The 26591-nt window shown below is 41.8% G+C and overlaps 2 protein-coding genes across 2 annotated transcripts in view; both read left to right on the forward strand.

Moving 5' to 3' along the window:
* LOC137040007 (SLAM family member 9-like) overlaps positions 1 to 26591 on the forward strand; it is a 228083-nt gene that overhangs the window by 155066 nt on the left and 46426 nt on the right. The window lies entirely within an intron of this gene.
* LOC137040706 (CD48 antigen-like) lies at positions 350 to 19914 on the forward strand. Its single transcript, XM_067416479.1, has 5 exons — positions 350 to 641; positions 5933 to 5955; positions 18106 to 18409; positions 18574 to 18855; positions 19904 to 19914. The coding sequence occupies exons 1-5, from the start codon at positions 350 to 352 to the stop codon at positions 19912 to 19914; spliced, it is 912 nt and encodes a 303-aa protein (XP_067272580.1).

A 26591-nucleotide genomic window follows, 5' to 3' on the forward strand; every position in this document is an offset into this window, starting at 1 on the left:
AGGAGCACGTCTTAAATCTAAGGGTGACCACACTTTCACCGTCCAGATTATGGATTATGGAATAACCGTCCTTTTGTGGTTATATCATCCCCGACGCCAAGTACTTTCAAATGCTGCTTAAAGTCATACCTGTTCTTGCTCGCAGTTTAAACTTTTAATAGATGTTTTATTGCTTGTTGTTTTTATTTGGTTTGATTTTCATTTTTATTTATCATTGTTTTGTAATGTACAGCACTTTTGAGTTACTGCCTGAAAAGGGCTCTGTAAATAAATACAATACAAATACAAAAGTTTTTAAAAAAAGAAATCTGTGTGTTCTCCAGGTGTGTTTGGCGAGTCAGTGTCGGTGATGGAGGGAGATTCTGTCACTCTAAACACTGATCTCACTGAAATACAGGAAGACGACGACATACTGTGGATATTTAGAGGTGAAAACTCTCTGATAGCTCGAATCAGCAGAGCTGATGGAATCTTCTCCACATATGATGTTCCTGACGGGAGATTCAGAGACAGACTGAAGCTGGATCATCAAACTGGATCTCTGACCATCACAAACATCTCAACTGAACATGCTGGAGATTATCAACTAGTGATAAGAGGAGCGAAACTGACATCAAAAACATTCAGTGTTTCTGTCTATGGTGAGGAGAGATATTTTGTCTCGTCCTTCAAATATTCTTATCTTACATACCGACATTTTTTTTCTTTTTCTGATAGAAACACTCAGTGATCAGAAAACACAGTGAATGGGAAATAAGATTGTAAATTATGTATTAATATATGTTTATTCTCTCGTTTCTCAGCTCGTCTGCCGGTTCCTGTCATCAGCAGTAACTCTTCACACTGTTCTTCATCATCATCTTCATCTTCCTCATGTTCACTGGTGTGTTCGGTGTTGAATGTGAGTCATGTGACTCTCTCCTGGTTCAAAGGAAACAGTTTATTGTCCAGCATCAGTGTGTCTGATCTCAGCATCAGTCTCTCTCTACCTCTGGAGGTGGAATATCAGGATAAAAACACCTACAGCTGTGTGCTGAACAATCCCATCAGCAACCAGACCAGACATCCCAACATCACTCAACTCTGCCACACATGTGCAGGTACGGCAGCACGATATTAGTTGCATTTATTCACTGAATTAATTTGTTAGATAAACTTCTGAAAAGTTTTTACTATTTAATTCCTCAAAATGAAATGCAGCCAAATATCAATCAGACAAGTAAAAACAGTCTGGATAAGAGGCTGAATATAGTGTATTAATACAGGCATCAACAGGGGAGTATTTAACATTTAAATATAGCCGAAATCATTTAGAAACAAAACTTGGTGTGACTGACTGCAGGGGCGGAGTGGCCATCGGGAGAATTCCCGGTGAGCCGTTCTGTCCGCTCATAAATTGGGCCGGCAGACTCGGCTGCTTCATTTTTCTTTTCTCTAAATTTTCTCTGTATGTCTATATATGTGTTTAGTGAATGTGTGACTGATATAGGCATGTGCCGATATCAATTTTTCATGTTGCGATTAATTGATGAAGTTTTATCACGATATTGAAATAAGTTGCAAAAAAAGTGTTGCCATAGCATAACAGCTTTAAGAACTATTTTTGTAAGAACAAAAATAACTGAATGTTTAAATACCATAATGCACCAAAAATATATACAGCTCTGGGGGAAAAAATTAAGAGACCCCTCTTTGAGAAATCAATGTTAAGTGGTCTCTTGATTTTTTTCAGAGCTGTAAAAGTACAATTTTCAAACTGATTAAAGTGCAAAAGAATTAGGCTATAAAGAACAACAGGTAGGCTTACAAATTACAATAAGGTCTCATTATTTAATGTATTAACTAAGATTGAGCAATAGCTACATTTGGTACAGAAAGTATAATGTTTTTGGTAATGTTAGTTAAGAAATACTGATCATTGTTAGTTTTATCTTAGGTCCATGAGGTCCTTGGTGCTGTGATGAACAACATTGAGATTACAAAAACGAATGGCTGTTTTAAAAACTACACGCGTTTTTTTGTTTGTTTGCTGGTTTCCGGGGTAACCGGGTGCATTCTGCAGTTCATCAGCGCCCTCTGCTGTCACTGAGCGGCACTTCAGCAGCGCGTCTCCCTCTCCGGTTCAGTCATGTGCAAGCACGTTGGACTTGTTTATATCTGAGCGCGTGTCCCTTTGACGCAGAATACAGCGGTGTTGAGCATTTATACGGTTGATGGGCAAAGCATTCTTGAGTGCATTATAAAAAAATTATAAATTGTTAATAAATTATTATTTACGATATTTTAAAGTGCCCACGATAACAATATCGTGCAGATTCATTATCGTGATAAATCGCATTATCGAAAATCGGCACATGTCTAGACTGATATAACAGCGCCGCTAATTACACTAGATTTTAATTTAAAGCAGCGCATGATCATCAGACCGTGCATTTAAAAAAATGCCGCTTTCTGTTGTCAGAGCGCTCTCTCTCTCTCTCTCTCTCTCTCTCTCTCTCTCTCTCTAAACTCTAGCGCGTTGTACTGTCACTTAACTTTGCAAAACAATAAAAAACACGATGGCACAAGAATTCCTTGGATTATCATACTTCTTTAATCCAGACCGAACTCTCCATGTGTCTCTACCATCCTTCTTCCTTTCGTCTGGATGATACACAGCCGTGCGGATTGCCGTAATGCTCCTTTCTCGCAGAAAGGTGGTGAAAGCATCCGATGTGAATTGTGGCCCATTGTCCGTGACCAACTCTACTGGGTAACCATGGCGACTAAAAACGCCGTTGAGAAAGTCAATCACAACCCCTGTGGTCACTGACGATGTAAAAGCAACTTCAGGCCATTTGGAATAGTAATCAGTTAAGGTGATAGCATACTTACAGTCCCAAACAGCAGTGTCAAATGGCCCTACAATGTCCATGCCCAATTTAATCCATGGTGCTTCCGGGAAAGGTACTGGTTGGAGGGGGGCAGTAACAGTCCGAGCCGATTTATCCAGCTTTTGACACAACTCACATGAGGAGACTTGAGTCTGGATCACTTTATCCATTCCAGGGAACCAGTACAGTTCGCGTAAACGCTGCTTTGTCCACACGATTCCCTGGTGGCCCTCGTGCGCAACCGCTATTACCGTATTTACATTTACATTTAATCATTTAGCAGACGCTTTTATCCAAAGCGACTTACAAAAAAGGGGAGAGTAATAGAAGCAACGGAACAGACAAGGCCAAAAACCTGTAAGAGCTGTAAGAAATCTCAATTAATTAGCACAATACACAATTTTTTTTTTTTTTTTTTTTTTTTTTTTTAAAAAGACAGACATCTACAACAAAAACTCACGTCCGCACAGTGCCGAACACTGGATTTTGATAGCTAAGATAGCTACAACCCATTAGGACTAAGGCTGTTGCCCCAGCTGTTGTCGTTAATGCAGATTCAGTGGCCCAATGGGTTGGTTTTGTATTCTAGCTAAACGCGCAGCAATAGCCATCTACAACAAAAACTCACGTACGCAATATACAGAACACTGGATTCTGATAGTTATGATTACTATGTAACATACCCGCCTGAAGGCGCAAATCCGGATGAGAGACGTAGATATGATCCCGGAGTGTACGCTTTTGGTCGTTGCTGTGGTGATCAGTAAGTGCTATTCTGTATTGGTCAAGTGCAAATGGAAAAGATGTGTCTTAAGATGTTTTTTAAGAATGGCTACAGACTCGGCAGCACGAATTGAGATCGGCAGGTCATTCCACCAGGTAGGAACGGTCCAGGAAAATGTCCGTGAGAGCGATTTCATGCCTCTTTGGGATGGAACCACGAGGCGCCGCTCGTTCGCAGAACGCAAGCTTCTGGAGGGTGTGTAAGTCTGAGCAAGTGAATTTAGGTATATTGGTGCCGAGCCAGAGGTTGTTTTGTAGGCGATAACTAGTGCCTTGAATTTGATGCGAGCAGCCATTGGCAACCAGTGCAGTTTGATGAAGAGAGGCGTAACATGCGCTCTCTTCGGCTCATTAAAGACCACTCTCGCCGCTGCATTCTGGATCAGCTGCAAGGGTTTGATAGTGCATGCTGGAAGCCCAGCCAGAAGAGCATTACAATAATCCAGTCTGGAGAGAACAAGAGCTTGAACCAGGAGTTGTGCAGCCTGTTCTGATAGGAAGGGTCTAATCTTTCTAATGTTGTATAAAGCAAATCTGCAGGACCGGGCTGTTGCAGTAATGTGGTCAGTGAAGTTTAACTGGTCATCAATCACAACTCCAAGGTTTCTTGCTGTCCTTGATGGAGTTATGGTCGATGAACCAAGCTGAATGGAGAAATTTTGATGAAGTGCTGGGTTGGTTGAGAAAACAAGTAATTCTGTCTTTGCAAGATTGAGTTTAAGATGATGCTCTTTCATCCAGTCAGAAATGTCTGTCAGACAGGCAGCGATACGAACACTGACTGTAGGATCATCTGGTTGAAATGAGAAGTAGAGTTGAGTGTCATCCGCATAGCAGTGATAGGAGAAGCCGTGTTTCTGAATGACAGAACCTAATGATGACATGTAGATGGAGAAGAGAAGTGGTCCAAGGACTGAGCCCTGGGGAACCCCAGTAGCTAGATTATAAGACTTAGACACTTCACCTCTCCATGACACCCTGTAGGACCTACCAGAGAGGTAAGACCTGAACCACTGGAGAGCAGATCCTGAGATCCCCGTCCTCTTAAGTGTTGACAGGAGGATCTGGTGGTTAACTGTGTCAAAAGCAGCAGACAGATCCAGCAGAATGAGCACTGAGGATTTGGAAGCTGCTTTTGCCAGTCTCAGTGCCTCAGTTACCGAGAGCAAGGCCGTCTCAGTCGAATGGCCGCTTTTGAAGCCGGATTGGTTGTTGTCAAGGAGGTTGTCCTGTTCAAGAAACCTAGAGAGTTGATTGAACACAACTCGCTCAAGGGTCTTTGCAATGAAAGGCAGAAGGGATACCGGTCGGTAGTTTTCTAAAAGTGCTGGATTCAGAGAGGGTTTCTTAAGCAGTGGGGTTACCCGAGCCTGCTTAAATGCTGTGGGAAAGGTTCCCGTGTGAAGAGAAGTGTTGACAATGTGAGTGAGTGCAGGAGTGATTGAAGAAGAAATAGCCTGAAGGAGGTGAGTGGGAATAGGATCAAGTGGACAGGTAGTAGGGTGATTGGAAAGGATGAGTTTAGAAATATCTGCCTCGGAGAGTGGAGAGAAGGATGGAAGCGTGTTCGTGTTAGTTGTTGAGATGTGCGTGTCAGTTAGTGATGAGGAGAACTGTTTGCTAATGAGAGCTGTTTTGTTGGTGAAAAATGATGCAAAGTCATCAGCTGTAAGAGTTGATGAAGGAGGGGGAGGAGGTGGACAAAGGAGAGAGGAGAATGTTGAGTTGGCGAGAGTCAGAGCAATTGTTGATTTTGTTGTGGTAGTATGTTGTTTTAGCAGTGGAGACATTTGTAGAGAAAGAAGAGAGAAGAGACTGATAAAAGGCAAGGTCAGTATTGTTTTTAGATTTATGCCATTTCCTCTCTGCCGCCCTGAGTCCAGAGCGATGTTCACGGAGAACTTCAGACAGCCAGGGGGCAGATGGGGTGGGGCGGGCTGGTCTGGATGAAAGGGGGCAAAAACTGTCTAAGGAGGATGTTAGAGTGGAGCAAAGAGTGTCAGTAGCACTGTTAGTGTCCAGTGCTGAGAACTGAGCAGGTGGAGGGAGTGAAGATGAAACCATAGTGGATAGGCGAGAGGGAGAGAGTGAGCGTAGATTACGCCGAAAGGTAATCTGTGTAGGAGTATGTTTTGTATCAGGAGTCAGTATGAGGTTAAGAGTGATGAGAAAGTGGTCTGAGGTGTGCAATGGAGTAACTAAAGTGTTGTCTGTGGAGCAGTTGCGTGTGTTGACCAGGTCTAATTGGTTACCTGATCTGTGAGTAGCCGTAGTAGATACTAACTTAAGGTCAAATGAAGTCAGTAGAGTGCTGAAGTCTGCAGCTAGGTGTTTATCAAGATGGATGTTGAAGTCGCCAAGCAGAATCAGTGGAGTGCCATCCTCAGGGAAGCTAGAAAGTAACACATCCAACTCCTCCACAAAGTTACCGAGGTGACCTGGAGGACGATAGACCACTACCACATGGATTTTAACAGGGTGAGTAATAGTGATTGAGTGCGATTCAAATGAATGTACCGTATGTCGCAATGTCACTGGGACTACCAGACGAGTGTCTCTAAATATCACCTTGTCCTTGACACTCAGTTCATTTCTTACATGATAGTAAGGCTGAAGGTCGGTATGCACAGTTTTACAGAGACAGGCCATCCTTTTTCGATTTGAGTGCGCACAGCAGTCAGTTCAGGACACGAGGCTACAGCAGTTTTGATCTCAGATGGTGAAATTGCAGTCAAGGCAGTAGACAGTAGAGCGACAAGCTCTGGCTCCTCATCGGAGTTGAAAGCAGAAGTGAGCGGAAGAGGTAACCGTGAAAGGCAGTCAGCAGCATGATTTGACGAGCCCGCACGATACACTATGTCATATGTGAAGCACAAAAGGCGAGCTGACCACCGAGCAATACGCATCCCGGCACGTCCAGCTCCCCGTGTGGACAGCAGAGTTGTTAGCACCTGATGATCAGTGCGCAGTGTGAACCGTCTTCCCCAAAGGTATGTGCGCCACTTCTCAACGGCCCAAACACACGCTAAAGCCTCTTTTTCCACAGTTGAATAACGTCTTTCAGCTGGGGTTAAAGTTCGTGACGCAAATGCCACTGTGCGTTCACTGTGATCTGAGTGCACCTGCGATAATATCGCTCCCAGACCATAATCTGATGCATCAGTGGACACAATGACAGGAAGTTTCGGATTGAACAGGGCCAGTGCTGGACTGTCCACTAAGCATTTCTTAACATCCATGAAGCTTTGCTGGGCCTCATTAGTCCATTCAAATTCAGCATCCTGGCGCAGACATGCACGCAAAGGCTCAACAAGAGTGGCATAGTTAGGTACGAACTTGTTATACCAGGACAACATACCCAGGAAGGAGCGCAGACTGGTGACATCAGTTGGGGCTGGGGCGTTATTGCGTTATTGCTTGCAGGTGTTCTCCATCAGGTTGGATACCGTTTCCATTCACCATGTGTCCAAGAAAACGCAGACATGACTGACGGAAGTTGCACTTTTTTTCATTCATCCGTAGACCAGCTTCGCTGAGACGTTTGAGCACAGCATCCAAAGCAACATCATGTTCTTGCTGTGTACATCCAAAACAGATAATGTCATCTAAGTAATTTTGGACATGCATTTACTCAATGCCTTTGAGTATTATTGACATCATTTTTTGAAATGCGGACGGAGCCGACGCGAGACCATACGGAACACGGCAGAAACGAAACAACCCATCATGTGTGATAAAGGGCGTGAGGTCACGGCTATCTGGGTGAAGCGGCACTTGATGGTAAGCATTTTCCAGATCAATCGTTGAAAAAACTGTTGCACCTGACAAGGCAGCTAAGGTCTCGTCCATGTGTGGCAGAGGGTAAGCATCCACTATAATGGCCTTATTGGGCTCCCGCAAATCAACACACATCCTAATACCTCCCGTCTTCTTCTGTATTGCCACAATCGGTGAAATCCACGGTGACGCATCCACTTTCTCTATTACACCTTTGCTAAGAAGGCGGTCTAGTTCATCAGACACAGCAGCACGTACCGAGAAAGGAAGACGTCGTCGTTTTGTCGCACAGGTTCAGCAGAGGGCAAAACTTTCACTTCATGCATGAACCCTTTCACACAGCCTGTCGCAGGTGCTGAAGATGACAGCTGCATCACCGGTGTCAGGGAAAGAGGAGCAGGTATGTCGGAGGCTTGCGCAGAAGTGACTGTATTCCCTTTAATGCAGAGTTGGAGAGCAGATATCAAGTCCATCCCCATTATAGCGGTTCCTGAATCCACAATAAAGAAGGTGGCAGCACAATTGGTATTGTCTTTAATGACAGTAGCTGACATACAGCCGAGCACCTCAATAGGCGAGCGCGAGTATGTAACTAGTCGCGCAGTCGATGGCTGCATGTGTGTACTTTTAAAGTTTTCCTCATACACAGATCGAGGCAAAACTGATACTGAGGCGCCAGTATCCACAGTCAATTCTACAGTTGCAAAGGACTTTGCCGTTTGAATACCCACAGCACACTGGATCTTTTTCTGCATACTGGATCCTTGGATTAACAGCAATGTGTACTCAGGTAACTCGACTTCTTTAACAGTGTGTGTTGAGTCGAACGACACACGTGCGCAAAATGTCCTTTCTTTTTACAGTTTTTACACATTGCCCTGATCGCTGGGCCCTCTTTTGCATTAGCCAAGTGTCCACTAGAACCACAACGAAAACATGAATGTGCATGCGCAGCAGGTGCATGTGGTTTTGGAAATGTCTTTGCGATGGATGTGGTTCTTTGTTTTCACTGTTGAGCCTTTTGTAGAATTTGAACTGCTTGCACGGGAATGCTCCGGCTTTCTCCAATGGCCTTCGCTTGTTCTGACGCAGATTCAATTTGGGTCGCAGTTGCGATGGCTTCTGCCAATGTGAGGTTAAGTTTTAAGAGTAGTCTCTCACGAATACGGGGATCCGATACATGCTCAATCATTTGATCTCTGATCATGTCTTCTGTATTAGGAAAATCACAAGTTGCTGCCAACTGTCTAAGTGCAGCAATATAATTCACGATGGACTCGTGAGCACCTTGCACTCTTTTACGGAAATTATGTCGTTCTACCACTACATTAATGGCAGGTGTGAAATGCGTACTCAATGCAGTGATAGCAGACTCTAGTGTCTCTCCAGTCTCTGGTAAGGTATAAAAAATCCTTTGACCTTCAGTCCCTAAGCAGTGCAGCAGCAAGGCTCTTTTCCTTTCCTCCGGCCAAGCATCACCTGTAGCTCCTACAATGAGGAGATAGTTGCGGAACATCTTGATCCACGTTGTGAACGCAATGCTGGGCTCACCTGGGCAAGGCAGAAATAAGTCTGGGAATGGCGCATTCAGTGTAGCCATCGCTGCGCAATATAGATGCAGACCACCTCGTCGCCAATTTGTTGTACTGTCACTTAACTTTGCAAAACAATAAAAAACACGATGGCACAAGAATTCCTTGGATTATCATACTTCTTTAATCCAGACCGAACTCTCCATGTGTCTCTACCATCCTTCTTCCTTTCGTCACATCTCCCCCTAGTGTTCATTCTTCGTAATAACAGTTTCAACACAACAGTGTACTCAGCTCGTTGCCATGGAGAAACAAAACAAAATTGTAATTTAATGCTGTGGCGAGAATAAGATAATCGCGGAAGGATAAAATGGATAGTAAAAAGTTGCCAGGGGGAGCTGAAAAAGCCAGGTTAAAAAAAGAAAGGCGTCGGAGGATGAGGCGGTCAAATGTGCCAAACAAACAGTAATGTTACATTTATGCATTTAGCACACACTTTTATCCAAAGTGACTTATATTGAAGGAATTATTTTTTATGCAGATCACTGTTTATATTGTGATGATCTGTTTTAATTAAATTTCAGTGATTTTAGCCTTGTGACTTTCCTATTTCTTCTTGAATCATACTAATAAATAACAGAATAGTAAGAACAGATCTGTCACTTAATTTTTCAAGGTTCCACCACAGTTCTTAATTTTACAAACAAAATTGTTTTTACTATCTGAAAACACTTAGGCATAATTAGTTTGCACACAATCATGAGAGAGAGAGAGAGAGAGAGAGAGAGAGAGAGAGAGAGAGAGAGAGAGAGAGAGAGAGAGAGAGAGAGAGAGATAGAAGATTCCTGTCTGTCCCCACGCATGCGGACCCATAATCTACACATTAGGCTTGTTTGAGATGAGCAAAATCTGCGCAGAACCGATCAAAGCCAACAGGAGCAGAGACTCTCGATATTGCATTCGTTACACGTCGGGGATTTTATGAATGAACACTGACAGCTCCGTTTGACTAGAGCTGACCGTCAGTGCATGCTCCTCCTAAACAAACACACGATCCAAAATGCTGTCTGCTCGCCATTATACTCTCGTCGATATGTTTTTTTTTGACAAACAACAATAAATAGACAAAGACAATTTCACACAGAGAGCATTGTTGCAGACAACAGAAGCTAACATTTGGTTCAGCGGTGCTTTATAGTTTCCTGGTCAATGACGTCACCCACCTGTGACGTACAGGCACGCCATTGGACTGATTTCACGAGCGCTTCACGACACAATCACAAAAAGGCCCTTGAAAGGGAACCACACGTATGTTTTATAATTGTTCATTTGTTTTGTTTTGATTTGATTTTTGTTGTTGTTGTTTAATTTTTTCAGAAGTCCACGCCCACTGCTGTGATTCTGCTGAAGCTGTGCTCCGATTGGTCGCCACTGCGCTGATGGGCGTGGCTGCTGCGGCTGCTGCTGTTCTTCTGATCAATGACGTCAGAGCTACAAGAGCTAAAACAGAACAGATGTCATAAATATATAGTGATATATTGCAGTTTTAAAATGTAGTCTAATTGTTTATTGTTCATGCCAAAACCATGAACATTCTTAAAAAAAATAATATTCTGTAATGCCATTAATGTCACATTTCTTTAATTATATTGCTTAATTGATGTTATGTTACTGTTTTCATTTTGATGTAGACTATAGGCTTATGTATGCAGCATCCCCACAGATATAAATGTACAAATATTTGTCACGCCAATAAATCACTGTAGAATTGAACTAAATATTAAATTTTAATTTAAGGGTGTAATAAAAGAGTCAACGTTATTTCTGAACTTGATTTGAGTATTCATAAACAGATATTATATATTTTAAGACTGGATCAAAGATTGATGTTACATGTGCAGGGATGTTCCCAAAGGAAGCCGCTGAAAGACATGTTATATAACTGATGTTACATGTGCACACAAGTTCTTCTCTGCTACTTTTAAGTCAAGTTGAACAGCATTAGATTGCCCCCTACAGGTTAATATACAACAGCTCACTCTATAACATCTCCTTCCACCCAAGTTGACAATATTTCCTCCATAATAAATCACAATACTATGCACTATTATACAACCACCATAGTCCCCCCCAAAAATAAATAAATAAATAAATAAATAAATAAATAAATAAATAAATAAATTATTAAATTATTAAAAAATGACCTCACCATCATGAAGGGGAAACCTACTGAAGGGGGGAGTGGGCCGACACCCTTGCCTCTTCATCATATGCATCTTCATCATATGCATCTTATCCTTTTGAATGATTTTGAATAACCTCATGAATTAAATAATCAGTTATTATCCTTTCAAAATAATGAATTATTGACAATCAATTTTATTTGATCATTAATACATTTAACTATTATTTAATATGATTTTGACTCTATGTCTGCTGTATGGTGTCTAATTTGCATTCCAGAGACGGTCTGACAAAGACAGTCTGACCCCTATCTATGTGCCCTGACATAGATAGCCTGACCTCTATCTCTGGGTCCTGACCAACAGGGCCTTGGAGAGAAAGTTAGAACTTCCAAGAGGTGAATCCTGCCTGTTGTTAGTAACCCCAGGACAGGAAGGGGTGGGATGATTTGAGTCTCCCAATTGTGATTTTCTTCCCATTTATAGAGTGTGATTTTTCCCATTGATAGAAGTACATTTTTGTCTTTATATTTCTTTATATTTCTTTATAGAATGAGGTAGATGACATTAGTCATACTTTTCTTTCTGGAGATTGTTTGTCATGTGGTATTGATATCTTGTCCTGTTGATAAGCTCACTGCTGCGCTAACCTTGGAGGAGAGATGTGCCCTAGAGTCTTGTGTGTGTGTGTGTGTGTTACATGTTCTGTGCAGGTCTATGGAATGGATTGGACCGCTTTTCTCACACCCTAGACCTCTTGGCGTCTTTCTAGGACTCCCCTGAAGTCAACACTACCCCAATCTTGGGATTGTCTGATGTATACATCCTAATTAACAACAACAACATCTCCTATCTATTCTCGCGTGACACATTGTTTAGACTTTATGCCAATCAGTAATATTCCACGTGTTTGTAATGATGTAAATCATGCCCTTGAAATTGGTATAACTGGTGTGGTAATTTTGTGTAGAGTAGAGTCTGGCCTGACACCGCCCTGAGAGACTCTGAAGCTGACTCTACTGATGAAACTGCAAACTATTCTTCAGTAAAATTCTCTCCGATGATTGAACATCCTGACTCCTGGTCTTCATTTCACATATCTGGTCTATGGGTCAAAACTGTAACCCCTAACACTACTTACACACTCAAAAACCCATCACAGTGCACAGATTTTTCTTCTTTTTTCTTCCTTTTCACAATCTTTCAACAACAGTTCACTTTTTTTCTCACTTCAGTTCATAATCTTTCAAATGACCAGGCAATTTCCTGGTTCTAGGTGACCGTCTCACAACAGGGCTAACGGATTTGTTCCTGTCAGTGGTCCTCTCAGAAGTTGGAGAGGAATCCAGCTGTTTCAAAGGGATTGGTTTCACCAGAAATGTCCTAAGCCCCCGGTTCCTCCGTCTCTTTAGCACCTATCAGATCAGAGTGATCAGGGAAATATCTACAGTCCATGTCCTCTGAAAGATTCTCAAGCAATTTCTGCCAGCCATGAATTTGGTCCACTTGTCTTCGGACCAATCTCCCATCACCAAGCATCACTTTATAAGAAAGTGGTCAAGCCACAGTCTCTGTGTGCCCAGGAATCCATTTTGGATCTCCAACACCAAATCTCCGTTCATGGGCCTTTTTATCACGATGGACTTCTTGCTTTTGTTGTTGCTCCTGAATCTTTCTAGTTGACTCTTCTATTCAAAGACATCCCCTTTGGTCTCTTCAAATATGGAACTTGTTGTTATGGAGCTTGACAATTGTTGCTAGGGTGTTGTTACCCAGATAGCATGGTGACATTGATTCAATGTTGAAATTCCATCAGAATCATCATTTTGGTTGAGGTTGAAATTTCAATGCTAAATAATATTGGATCAATGTTGATAATTCCAGTGTTGAAAAGACAAACATTGAATCAATGCTGATGTTTGGTCAGCTTAATTCTCCACCGGTGAGGCTTACGGTCAATCTATCTGTCACATTATTCAACATGTTAAGGCAAGTCCAAATCAATTGGCTACATTTGTGTGAATGTGAGCACATTTATTATCCTCAAAGGATATGCTGAGTACACCAACGAGTGTGTGGATTAACAAAGAATGCATAAATGTAAATTTTTTAATTGTAAGCCTTTCTTTAAATTTTTCTGGAAGAGTTAAAATTGTATGCGTGTTTGATTTCTGACTCTTCCAATAAGAAAGCTGTAAAAACTATGAATCTTTTTAAAAGGTATTATTTTCCTGCTTACTGGCATGTCATGTTGTCATTCTGTGTTTCATGTTATTATAATAAAAAATGTAAAAAAAATAAATAAAAAAATAAATAAAAAAGAACTTCTACCATAAATTTAGTCTATCAGTTTTAAATAAATAAAAATGTAGCCCATTATTATTATTTAAATCATGTAGAATGTACATGCATTTCATTATTTATCTAAAGAATACAGAGTTAATAAAGAATTTAGAATATGTGTCCCTATCGAATATCGAATGCGCCACAATCCAATCCAGCAGGTGGCGATAATGCACCTTCAAGACATCCACCAATCAACCAAAGTAAGCGCAGCTGAACAGACTTCAATCGCGAAAAAGAGACACAGGACAACGACCATGTTTTTTAGAGGTAAGTGGCCTACAAAAATATAATTATAAAATTCATCTTAATTTTAATTTAGTGTTTTTATTCATCTTTATGTTTTACAACGTGTGTGCTTCTCCTCAGCGAGTTAGAGTGAACTGCAATGTTAATAATAGTCACATGCGCGCCCTCGTAAGTTACACAACCAACGGCCAGGATAATCTTAATACATTGAGTTTCAGTTTGTTTTTCACCAAACCATATCATATTTGTATTCATTTTTTTCTTAAGATTGGCATATACACCGTGAATTGCGTCCGAATTCTGACTCGTGCAACTTTTTTTTTGTCGTGCGTCGTTTGTTGTGAGGTGTTCATCTATTTTATGAGATGATTTTAGTATTAAGATAATTCATCTGTGCGAGTAAAATGTGCATTTGTGGAAATGGTGCTGTGCATGCATTCATTGACTTGTGAGTCGATCCTATTTGATTCATTTGGATTTTGAGACCATATAGGATCGACTCACAAGTCAATGAATGCGCAGCGCGGATCCACAAACGTATCTTAAGGGTCCTGCACACTGCGATTTTTCAAAATCCTTTGCGAATGTCCCTTGTCAGACTGTACGAACATGATCGCCATGTCACATTGTAAGATCTCAGTTGACATTAATGTCAGACTGCACGATAGTGAAGGCGCGCTAAAATCGGACGCGCGCAAGAAAACTCACCCGGAGTTCATATCATCAATGAATGATGCGTTCGGTAACAGTGAGCTGCATTACACGCGGGGCTGAAATGCTGGCTACAAAGCAATCTCTAGCACTCGTTTTGGTCATAGTTTGTCTTGAAAAACGGAGATATTTGACTGTCGTCGTAGGAGAAGTCACACTGCAGGATTGTGTGCCAAATCTTCTGACACTGCCAGAATTTCGTCTGAGGTCAAATTTGATCGCAGCGCTCATTAATCGGCGGCCGGTGAACATGTCAAACTAACGACCAAAGACGTCAGATTTTAGCCTAGGATCTGAGGAATCTTTTAGGATTTGCTAAATTTGTCCCAGACGGCCAAATCGTGGCCAAAATCGCACAGTGTGCACCCGGCTTTACTCGTTGCACACACAGATGAATCATTTTGAATCATCCTATATTCGTCCAGTGTATAAACGAGAGGCGATCGGAAGGTTAGATGAATTTCTGGCTTGTCAGTAATTGTGTTCGCCACTCGTGAGAGTATCTCACAGCTGAAGCAGAACTAGAACTGATTGACCTGTTAGTGGTGAGGGGAAATACAATCAGCTCGTAGCTCTGCTTCAGCTGTGAGATACTCTCACGAGAGCAGATCACAATTACATCATTACAGTTTAATCTTTAATGCAGCAAGAAAAAAGAAAAGAGTGAGATCTTTAAGTTCTGTAGGCAGCTATATCAAACTTCAGAAATTTAGTAAACAGTTGTGCCTCCTGTTGTAAATGGAAAAAAAATATCTTTCCAAACCACCATGTAGCCTATAAAGCTCCTCTTTTATTTTCTTAATTTAGCTATTTGGTCATTCATTTACTTGTTTAATTTTAAAATGTATAAGTCTATTTTAAAATGCATTAAATAGTCCTGAATTTAATGTTACCGATTTAACTGGGATATCAAGATTTTGATAAAATTTCAAGTTTCATCTTTTTGTAGTAGGTTATATTTGTAATGTATAATTAATCACATTTCCAAATATTTACTAACTTCTTGTTGTTTTAGATGTCGTGAATGCTGATAAAAAGAGGCATCAGAGTTTATCTTTGCTGGGACGGTGCAGAACTGGCTCTGTTACAACCTGAAAGGCTTCGGGGCATTGCTCATGGTGGAACCCTCTGAGTTTGGAGTATTATTCTTTCTTCTACCTTCTTTCTTTCAGTAGTACTGTGTCATTTCTGTATTTATTGGCAAGTTTACATTTGTATTTACTTCCATTTTGCAGATGCACGTTGTCATGTTTTTCCAGGCTCTTCTCATTTGTGTCATAAATTCAGATGTAATTGTTTCAAGTCAATGTGAGATTTCCTGTTGTAACTGTGGGGGCATAAATAAATACATTTGCATGTAAACTGAAGGATGGTGTTTACTTTGAGTGACTTTTTGATGCAAAATCATATCGACTGCAGCCACACATGGTCTCTGATTAAAATGAATAAAATAAAGAGACAAATGAACTGGCATAGAATCCTGCTGTACATAAAGCAAGATTGATCTATTTTTCATTGTTGAAATAACATTATTTCACGGTGCAAACCTGATGAAATATATCATTGATTTTTCAATATTGATTCAATGATATTTTGATTGATGCATTAACATTGATTCAACATTGATTCACTTAAATAAGTGGTTTAATTTTAGTTGGAAAACTATTGATTTTAAGCCCATCTTGATCTATTTTTCATCGTTGAAATAACATTATTTCAGGGAGCAAACCTGATGAAAAATCAACATTCTCAACATTGACATCTCAACATTGATTCAATGATATTTTAGTTGATGCATTAACATTGATTCAACGCTGATTCACTGTTTGTCTGCTATCTGGGTACAGAGTGTCCAAGAAGATAATTAAGATTGAATGGTTGAGTCAAACGAGCCCACGTCCATCTCTGACACTGCTGCAAAGATATCCATCTGGGCCTTTATAATGGCAGTTTATGGCTTGATAGCTTCACAATGATCCCGAGAGATGATCCCTGATTGGTTGCATGAGTTAAATAAGCCCACCTCCCACGTCTCTGACATTGTGATCCAGAGATATGTTTAATAAAGTATTTCTATGCAAGTTCCCATAGTAGGAAAAACACACGAGCACTTCCTGTTTCATGGGTCGCGTCTTCACCATAGTGTGTCTATAGGGCAGCTCTTGCGTCCCAGGGGTAAAACTTACACCTCATTGTGAGGTATGATTTTACAGAGCCTGACAGCCTCTTCAAATGTGGTAACCCATGTTTCTACGAAATCCTCGTTTATATCCTGTCAAAGTTCATCCCCATTTTTTGCTCACTGTGCAAACATTGAACGCCGATCGCTTATAAAAGTCAAAGCACATCTCTCTTAAAAAAGCTGTATGATTTGACACCACATTAATGGGTCAATGACAAACTCAACAGAACAATAGTGATGCTTTGCTCCACAAGCATGACTGCAGTTTATAATCAACAGTGTATTAGAACTTAAATGGTACAACTTGTAAAATAATCAATACTGTCTGTCCCTGCGAACAGTTTTTGGCTTGAAGTGAGAAAGAGGAACTTTAAAGCAACACACACATGTGGGTGAGTGTGTGGTGGTCAAATCCGGTGGGGGAGGATTCACACTCAGCACTATATTATCACAGTTTAACACTTGAGTTAGTTCACTGTGTGTGTTCACATATTTCAGTGTTATTTGAGATGGTTCATCTGTTTATTTTGTGCGGCGTGTGGCATATGGCTGGTAAGTTTATTTCTTTTAAGACATTACATTATGCTTTAGTTTTAACACAAAGTAATCAGCTTTTTCTAATCAACAAAGGTATTTGCATTCTCTGTTATTCCTAAATGAAAGATGCACAAATAAAGCAGAAATGAATTTGATTCCACACTTTTAACAACATTTGAAAATATAATAAAAGTTCACAATGAAAGTGTTAAAAAACTACAAACATGGCAGATGTGCGATTCCGGCGGTTAAGAGGTTTAGATAAAGGGGTTAAAGTGACTAATAATCAACAATTAACCTGATAAAAAATATTTTATTTCATATTTTCCTCATTATATTTCATCTGCAACACTGAACCTGTATAAAGATCTGTTTGGCCATTAACTTTATATTCATCGTTGTATTAATATGAGGAGAGTCTCATGAAAGACCCACGACTGCAGATCAATGAGCTGCTTCTTTTCTCTCTGATACTGAAGGAAATGAAATGAAGTGTGGAGGATGTTAACTGAAGATGATTGACAGGTCAGTTTACAGTGACAGGATGTGTAACTAAGTGACAGAGGCTGTCCGTTAAAGACTGTGATGTGATAGTACGTCCCACAGCTTTACTCTTACACTCTCAGAAGTATGTACTTTTTCTTCACAAAAAGATTATCTTAAAATATACTATTTTGAAAAGATCCCAGGAGCACGTCGTGACAGAAAGTCACTTTCGCTTTCAGCGTCCAGATTATGGAATAACCGTCCTTTTGCGTAGCCTATAGATCATCCCCGACGCCAAGTACCGCTTTAATTTTGTTCTTTCTCGCAGTTTAAACCTTTAATAGATATTTTATTGCTTGTCGTTTTTGTTTGTTCTGCTTTTAAATACAATACAAATACAAAAGTAAAAAAAAAAAAAATCTGTGTGTTCTCCAGGTGTGTTTGGTGAGTCGGTGTCAGTGATGGAGGGAGATTCTGTCACTCTAAACACTGATCTCACTGAAATACAGGAAGACGACGACATACTGTGGAAATATGGAGCTGAAAACTCTCTGATAGCTCGAATCAGTAGAGCTGATGGAATCTCCTTCACATTTGATGTTCCTGACGGGAGATTCAGAGACAGACTGAAGCTGGATCATCAAACTGGATCTCTGACCATCACTAACATCTCAACTGAACATGCTGGAGATTATAAACTAGAGATAAGAGGAGCGAAAGAGTCATCAAAAACATTCAGAGTTTCTGTCTATGGTGAGGAGAGATATTTTGTCTTGTCCTTCAAATATTCTTATTTTACATACCAACATTTTTTTTCTTTTTCTGATAGAAACACTCAGTGATCACAAAACACAGTGAATGGGAAATAAGATTGTAAATTACATGTATTAATATATGTTTATTCTGATGTTTTTCAGATCGTCTGCCTGTTCCTGTCATCAGCAGAGACTGTTCTTCATCATCCTCATCCTCATGTTCTCTGGTGTGTTCGGTGTTGAATGTGAGTCATGTGACTCTCTCCTGGTTCAAAGGAAACAGTTTATTGTCCAGCATCAGTGTGTCTGATCTCAGCATCAGTCTCTCTCTACCTCTGGAGGTGGAATATCAGGATAAAAACACCTACAGCTGTGTGCTGAACAATCCCATCAGCAACCAGACCAGACATCCCAACATCACTCAACTCTGCCACACATGTGCAGGTACGGCAGCACGATATTAGTTGCATTTATTCACTGAATTAATTTGTTAGATAAACTTCTGAAAAGTATTTACTATTTAATTCCTCAAAATGAAATGCAGCCAAATATCAATCAGACAAGTAAAAACAGTCTGGATAAGAGGCTGAATATAGTGTATTAATACAGGCATCAACAGAGGAGTATTTAACATTTAAATATATCCATTAAATATTAATTATAATATTTATATATATATATATAATATTAATATTAATCATTTAGATACAAACTTGGTATGACTGACTGCAGGGGCGGAGTGGCCATCGGGAGAATCGGGAGAATTCCCATTATCGCATTTTTCTTCAATATCGCACAGCCCTAGTTTCTGTTGCTGTCAGTATTGTTTTTGGAAGTTACATTAAAATGCAATGGTCTGCTATCAGCGTCTAGCCTGACAAGCCAGACCCACATCAAGATGTTTGGTCTGGAAACTCACCATTGACAGCTCAATCCGAGGGGCGGATAAACGGTTGTCTTTCAAACTCCCTCTGCACGCGATAGGATAGCGCTACACCAACCAGAGCAACGAAGGTGAAGCAGAGCTCGCTGACAGATTAAACATTCGCCGTATCCGGTCGGCTAAACTCCGAACACATCTGCCCTTTTTAAGAATGACTTCAGTGCCGTTCTTTGTTCTTTTCTCAGAGAAAAGCTTAACTCCAAGTCTTCCAGAGTCACGGTCAGAGCTGATTTGAAAGACCGCCGTTTGCCAGTTTCTGTGTTTACTAGAAGCACGCAAACGCAACTCGGCCGTCGTCATTATGGCCCCGCCCACCGACTCTATACACGATGTGATTGGCCCGACAAGAGTTAGGAGAATACAGCTCAGAAGGGTATTGAGAGTTGCTAGACGACACTCGCGGGCAGATTAGATTTGCTGCCGCTAGGGTGCGTCTAGATTTCTAGGCTAGGTGGGCCGTTCTGTCCGCTCATAAATTGGGCCGGCAGACTCGGCTGCTTCATTTTTCTTTTCTCTTAATTTTCTCTGTATGTCTATAAATGTGTTTAGTGAATGTGTGACTGATATAACAGCGCCGCTAATTACACTAGATTTTAATTTAAAGCAGCGCATGATCATCAGACCGTGCATTTAAAAAAATGCTGCTTTCTGTTGTCAGAGCGCTCTCTCTCTCTCTCTCTCTCTCTCTCTCTCTCTCTCTCTCTCTCTCTAAACTCTAGCGCGTTGTACTGTCACTTAACTTTGCAAAACAATAAAAAATACGATGGCACAAGAATTCCTTGGATTATCATACTTCTTTAATCCAGACCGAACTCTCCATGTGTCTCTACCATCCTTCTTCCTTTCGTCACATCTCCCCCTAGTGTTCATTCTTCGTAATAACAGTTTCAACACAACATCCCCCCAACATGTAAGATATTTTCTTCACAACCTAAAAGGGGGGGTGAAATGCTGTTTCATGCATACTGATCTTTTTACACTGTTAAAGACTTGGAATACCATACTAAACATAGACAAAGTTTCAAAAGTTAAGGTGGACGTTTGATGGGAGTATTTCTTTGTCAAAAATACTACTTCCGGTTAGTCATAAGTTTCGGCAAGTTTTTTGAGATCATGCGTCCCCTTTGACGTTAATGGGGGCGGAATTTCCTTGTATGGGCCGTACGGACAATTCTACCGGAAGCGCATGAGAGAGAGAGAGGGAGAGAGCGAAAGTAACAGGCTACGCCCATCAAAGCGCTGGCTTGTAGGATGCGCTGCACAGGTGATGTGCACATAACAATGTCACCAAAAAAGTGCGTTTTTGGTTGCCAGACCAAGACAGTCCTGCACAGATTCCCCAAAAACCCCGCGTTAAGGCAACAGTGGATGTAATTTGCTTTTCCGGATCAGCAACTGAGTTGCGCGAATGTTTATATCTGTTCGCTGCATTTCGGTGCCGACTGTTTCATAAACAAGGCCCAGCTCGACGCCGGATTTTCCCGATCGCCTAATGCTGAATGATGGAGCAGTCCCAACGTTAGAAGGGTGAGTGAGACTGCTTCAAATGTCTGTGTTTTTGTCTATGCTCATCAAGTAGCCCAAACATGATCACGTATAGTTAATTGATCAATGGAGCATGCGATGTGTAGTGCGTGTACATTTGTTTAGCTGGCCACTATATGTGTAACTTTATGTTTGTGTATTGTAAAAGCACTCCAAACAACAATACACAAAGAGTGGGGAAATATGTTGAACTAAATAAGCACGCTTCTTCATTCAAATGCGCTACTATTCCGTGTCTTTCTATGTAAACACTAACTTAACCTGCCGTGCAAAACCAGTCCGCTTACTGTCTACACAAACCACGCGTAAACACACAAACACACGTGCACAACTGCACTTCCCACATGTACACCTTCAAAGACAAAAATACGACGATATAATTCAAGTATAAATATGTAAATAACACAAGCCGCTAAGCATATTATATAGTTAGTGTATAACTTGTACCACATAGAGACGTCCTGCTCTAGTCGTTTTTGCTGCTGCTCCTGTTCAACTGCAGCCTCTGGGTCTGATTCCGGATCATAGATGTATGGCTGTATCTGATTAAAAGCCATATTTTTATTTTGAATAAAGTTTTTTTCCCGCTGTTAGGGATGACACAGCTTTACGACGCACTCGACTCAACACAATAGCAGCAGCGAGCACACGTCATTATTTAGCTCCGCTCACACAACACGCCCCCACCCGCTCTGCTTTTTTCAGAAAGACTCGGAACAGCGCATCTTTCTTATATAATTATAAAAAAAATAAAGACTTTTCGGAGATATGCAGGATGCAATGCTACTCTATAGGTACTCAAGATTGACATGACACTGACTGAAATTGAGTGTTTCACCCCCCCTTTAATCTTACCATTTAGCAAAAAATAACAAGAACACTTTTAACAACTAGCCGATGAACATAGATCCAGGGAAGTACAAATATTTAAAATATTTTTCTTCTTTGCATTAGCTTCCTGAACAGCCTCTTGCTTGAGCACAACACAAGTGTATCTTAATTATAACCGGCAACAGAACGTATAGGCAGTGCATAGCCTATGTTTTATGTCTCGAAATCTTTGAGCCATGAGGGAGGTTTGCGCGTTCTTGATGGTCGTCCCTCGGCCATCTGAGAGTTCTCAGTTTCATTACAGGTGGAGGTTTCCTTCACAAGCTCAGGTGCAGGACCAGGCATCTGAACTGCTTGTGCCAGTTGCGAAGAATGCCATTTTCTTCCATCCTCTAGTAAGTAGGTATTCGGACCCACTTGTTCCTGAATTTCAACGGAATCTGAGAATTTGCAGTGTCCCTTCGGCACATGAAAGGGCTTGCGCACTCGCACCCTGTCCCCCTTTTTGAAGATAATCAGTTTTGCGCCCCGCTTTGCATCCGTGTAGCGCTTCATCTGAGATTGTTTAAGAACAACTCGCTTGCGAAGAGCCGCTGGCTGAAGAGTACTGACAGGGGAATGAAGGGTAACGTTCAGTCTAGTTCTCATCTTCCGCCCATGGAGCAATTCAAAGGGTGAGACTCCCGTGGTGGCATGTGGGGTAGAGCGGTAAACTTGGAGAAAGTCTGTCACAGTACGCTTCCATGGCTTGGACTGAACTATAGCCGACTGTACACAGCCCTTAAGAACTCTGTTAAAGCGTTTTATGGCACCATTCGCTGCTGGATGATACACAGCCGTGTGGATTGCTGTAATGCCCCTTTCTCGCAGAAAGGTGGTGAAAGCATCCGATGTGAATTGTGGCCCATTGTCCGTGAACAACTCTACTGGGTAACCATGGCGACTAAAAACACCGTTGAGAAAGTCAATCACAACCCCTGTGGTCACTGACGATGTAAAAGCAACTTCAGGCCATTTGGAATAGTAATCAGTTAAGGTGATAGCATACTTACAGTCCCAAATAGCAGTGTCAAATGGCCCTACAATGTCCATGCCCAATTTAATCCATGGTGCTTCCGGGAAAGGTACTGGTTGGAGGGGGGCAGTAACAGTCCGAGCCGATTTATCCAGCTTTTGACACAACTCACATGAGGAGACTTGAGTCTGGATCACTTTATCCATTCCAGGGTACCAGTACAGTTCGCGTAAACGCTGCTTTGTCCGCACGATTCCCTGGTGACCCTCGTGCGCAACCGCTATTACCGTATGTCGCAATGTCACTGGGACTACCAGACGATTGTCTCTAAATATCACCTTGTCCTTGACACTCAGTTCATTTCTTACATGATAGTAAGGCTGAAGGTCGGTATGCACAGTTTTACAGAGACAGGCCATCCTTTTTCGATTTGAGTGCGCACAGCAGTCAGTTCAGGACACAGCAGTTTTGATCTCAGATGGTGAAATTGCAGTCAAGGCAGTAGACAGTAGAGCGACAAGCTCTGGCTCCTCATCGGAGTTGAAAGCAGAAGTGAGCGGAAGAGGTAACCGTGAAAGGCAGTCAGCAGCATGATTTGACGAGCCCGCACGATACACTATGTCATATGTGAAGCACAAAAGGCGAGCTGACCACCGAGCAATACGCATCCCGGCACGTCCAGCTCCCCGTGTGGACAGCAGAGTTGTTAGTGCCTGATGATCAGTGCGCAGTGTGAACCGTCTTCCCCAAAGGTATGTGCGCCACTTCTCAACAGCCCAAACACACGCTAAAGCCTCTTTTTCCACAGTTGAATAACGCCTTTCAGCTGGGGTTAAAGTTCGTGACCCAAATGCCACTGTGCGTTCACTGTGATCTGAGTGCACCTGCGATAATATCGCTCCCAGACCATAATCTGATGCATCAGTGGACACAATGACAGGAAGTTTCGGATTGAACAGGGCCAGTGCTGGACTGTCCACTAAGCATTTCTTAACATCCATGAAGCTTTGCTGGGCCTCATTAGTTCATTCAAATTCAGCATCCTGGCGCAGACATGCACGCAAAGGCTCAACAAGAGTGGCATAGTTAGGTATGAACTTGTTATACCAGGACAACATACCCAGGAAGGAGCGCAGACTGGTGACATCAGTTGGGGCTGGGGCTTGTGTTATTGCTTGCTGGTGTTCTCCATCAGGTTGGATACCGTTTCCATTCACCATGTGTCCAAGAAAACGCAGACATGACTGACGGAAGTTGCACTTTTTTTCATTCATCCGTAGACCAGCTTCGCTGAGACGTTTGAGCACAGCATCCAAAGCAACATCATGTTCTTGCTGTGTACATCCAAAACAGATAATGTCATCTAAGTAATTTTGGACATGCATTTACTCAATGCCTTTGAGGATTATTGCGTCATTTTTTGAAATGCGGACGGAGCTGACGCGAGACCATACGGAACACGGCAGAAACGAAACAACCCATCATGTGTGATAAAGGCCGTGAGGTCACGGCTATCTGGGTGAAGCGGCACTTGATGGTAAGCATTTTCCAGATCAATCGTTGAAAAAACTGTTGCACCTGACAAGGCAGCTAAGGTCTCGTCCATGTGTGGCAGAGGGTAAGCATCCACTATAATGGCCTTATTGGGCTCCCGCAAATCAACACACATCCTAATACCTCCCGTCTTCTTCTGTATTGCCACAATCGGTGAAATCCACGGTGACGCATCCACTTTCTCTATTACACCTGTGCTAAGAAGGCGGTCTAGTTCATCAGACACAGCAGCACGTGCCGAGAAAGGAAGACGTCGTAGTTTTTGTCGCACAGGTTCAGCAGAGGGCAAAACTTTCACTTCATGCATGAACCCTTTCACACAGCCTGTCGCAGGTGCTGAAGATGACAGCTGCATCACCGGTGTCAGGGAAAGAGGAGCAGGTATGTCGGAGGCTTGCGCAGAAGTGACTGTATTCCCTTTAATGCAGAGTTGGAGAGCAGATATCAAGTCCATCCCCATTATAGCGGTTCCTGAATCCACAATAAAGAAGGTGGCAGCACAATTGGTATTGTCTTTAATGACAGTAGCTGACATACAGCCGAGCACCTCAATAGGCGAGCGCGAGTATGTAACTAGTCGCGCAGTCGATGGCTGCAGGTGTGTACTTTTAAAGTTTTCCTCATACACAGGCAAAACTGATACTGAGGCGCCAGTATCCACAGTCAATTCTACAGTTGCAAAGGACTTTGCCGTTTGAATACCCACAGCACACTGGATCTTTTTCTGCATACTGGATCCTTGGATTAACAGCAATGTGTACTCAGGTAACTCGACTTCTCTAACAGTGTGTGTTGGAGTCGAACGACACACGCGCGCAAAATGTCCTTTCTTTTTACAGTTTTTACACATTGCCCTGATCGCTGGGCACTCTTTTGCATTAGCCAAGTGTCCACTAGAACCACAACAAAAACATGAATGTGCATGCGCAGCAGGTGCATGTGGTTTTGGAAATGTCTTTGCGATGGATGTGGTTCTTTGTTTTCGCTGTTGAGCCTTTTGTAGAATTTGAACTGCTTGCACGGGAATGCTCCGGCTTTCTCCTATGGCCTTCGCTTGTTCTGACGCAGATTCAATTTGGGTCGCAGTTGCGATGGCTTCTGCCAATGTGAGGTTAAGTTTTAAGAGTAGTCTCTCACGAATACGGGGATCCGATACATGCTCAATCATTTGATCTCTGATCATGTCTTCTGTATTAGGAAAATCACAAGTTGCTGCCAACTGTCTAAGTGCAGCAATATAATTCACGATGGACTCGTGAGCACCTTGCACTCTTTTACGGAAATTATGTCGTTCTACCACTACATTAATGGCAGGTGTGAAATGCGTACTCAATGCAGTGATAGCAGACTCTAGTGTCTCTCCAGTCTCTGGTAAGGTATAAAAAATCCTTTGACCTTCAGTCCCTAAGCAGTGCAGCAGCCAGGCTCTTTTCCTTTCCTCCGGCCAAGCATCACCTGTAGCTCCTACAACGAGGAGATAGTTGCGGAACATCTTGATCCACGTTGTGAACGCAATGCTGGGCTCACCTGGGCAAGGCAGAAATAAGTTGGAGCATTCAGTGTAGCCATCGCTGCGCAATATAGATGCAGACCACCTTGTCGCCAATTTGTTGTACTGTCACTTAACTTTGCAAAACAAAAAAAAAACACGATGGCACAAGAATTCCTTGGATTATCATACTTCTTTAATCCAGACCGAACTCTCCATGTGTCTCTACCATCCTTCTTCCTTTCGTCACATCTCCCCCTAGTGTTCATTCTTCGTAATAACAGTTTCAACACCACAGTGTACTCAGCTCGTTGCCATGGAGAAACAAAACAAAATCGTAATTTAATGCAGTGGCGAGAATAAGCTAATCGCGGAAGGATAAAATGGATAGTAAAAAGTTGCCAGGGGGAGCTGAAAAAGCCAGGTTAAAAAAAGAAAGGCGTCGGAGGATGAGGCGGTCAAATGTGCCAAACAAACAGTAATGTTACATTTATGCATTTAGCACACACTTTTATCCAAAGTGACTTATATTGAAGGAATTATTTTTTATGCAGATCACTGTTTATATTGTGATGATCTGTTTTAAAGAAATGTCAGTGATTTTAGCCTTGTGACCTTCTTTCTTCTTGAATCATATACTAATAAATAACAAGATAGTAAGAACAGATCTGTCGCTTAATTTTTCAAGGTTCCATCACGGTTCTTAATTTTACAAAGGAAAATTATTTTACTATCTGAAAACACCTAGGCCTAATTAGTTTGCACACAATCAAGAGAGAGAGAGAGAGAGAGAGAGAGAGAGA

Source organism: Pseudorasbora parva, chromosome 14 (assembly GCF_024679245.1).
Source record: "Pseudorasbora parva isolate DD20220531a chromosome 14, ASM2467924v1, whole genome shotgun sequence".
Lineage (NCBI taxonomy): Eukaryota > Metazoa > Chordata > Actinopteri > Cypriniformes > Gobionidae > Pseudorasbora > Pseudorasbora parva.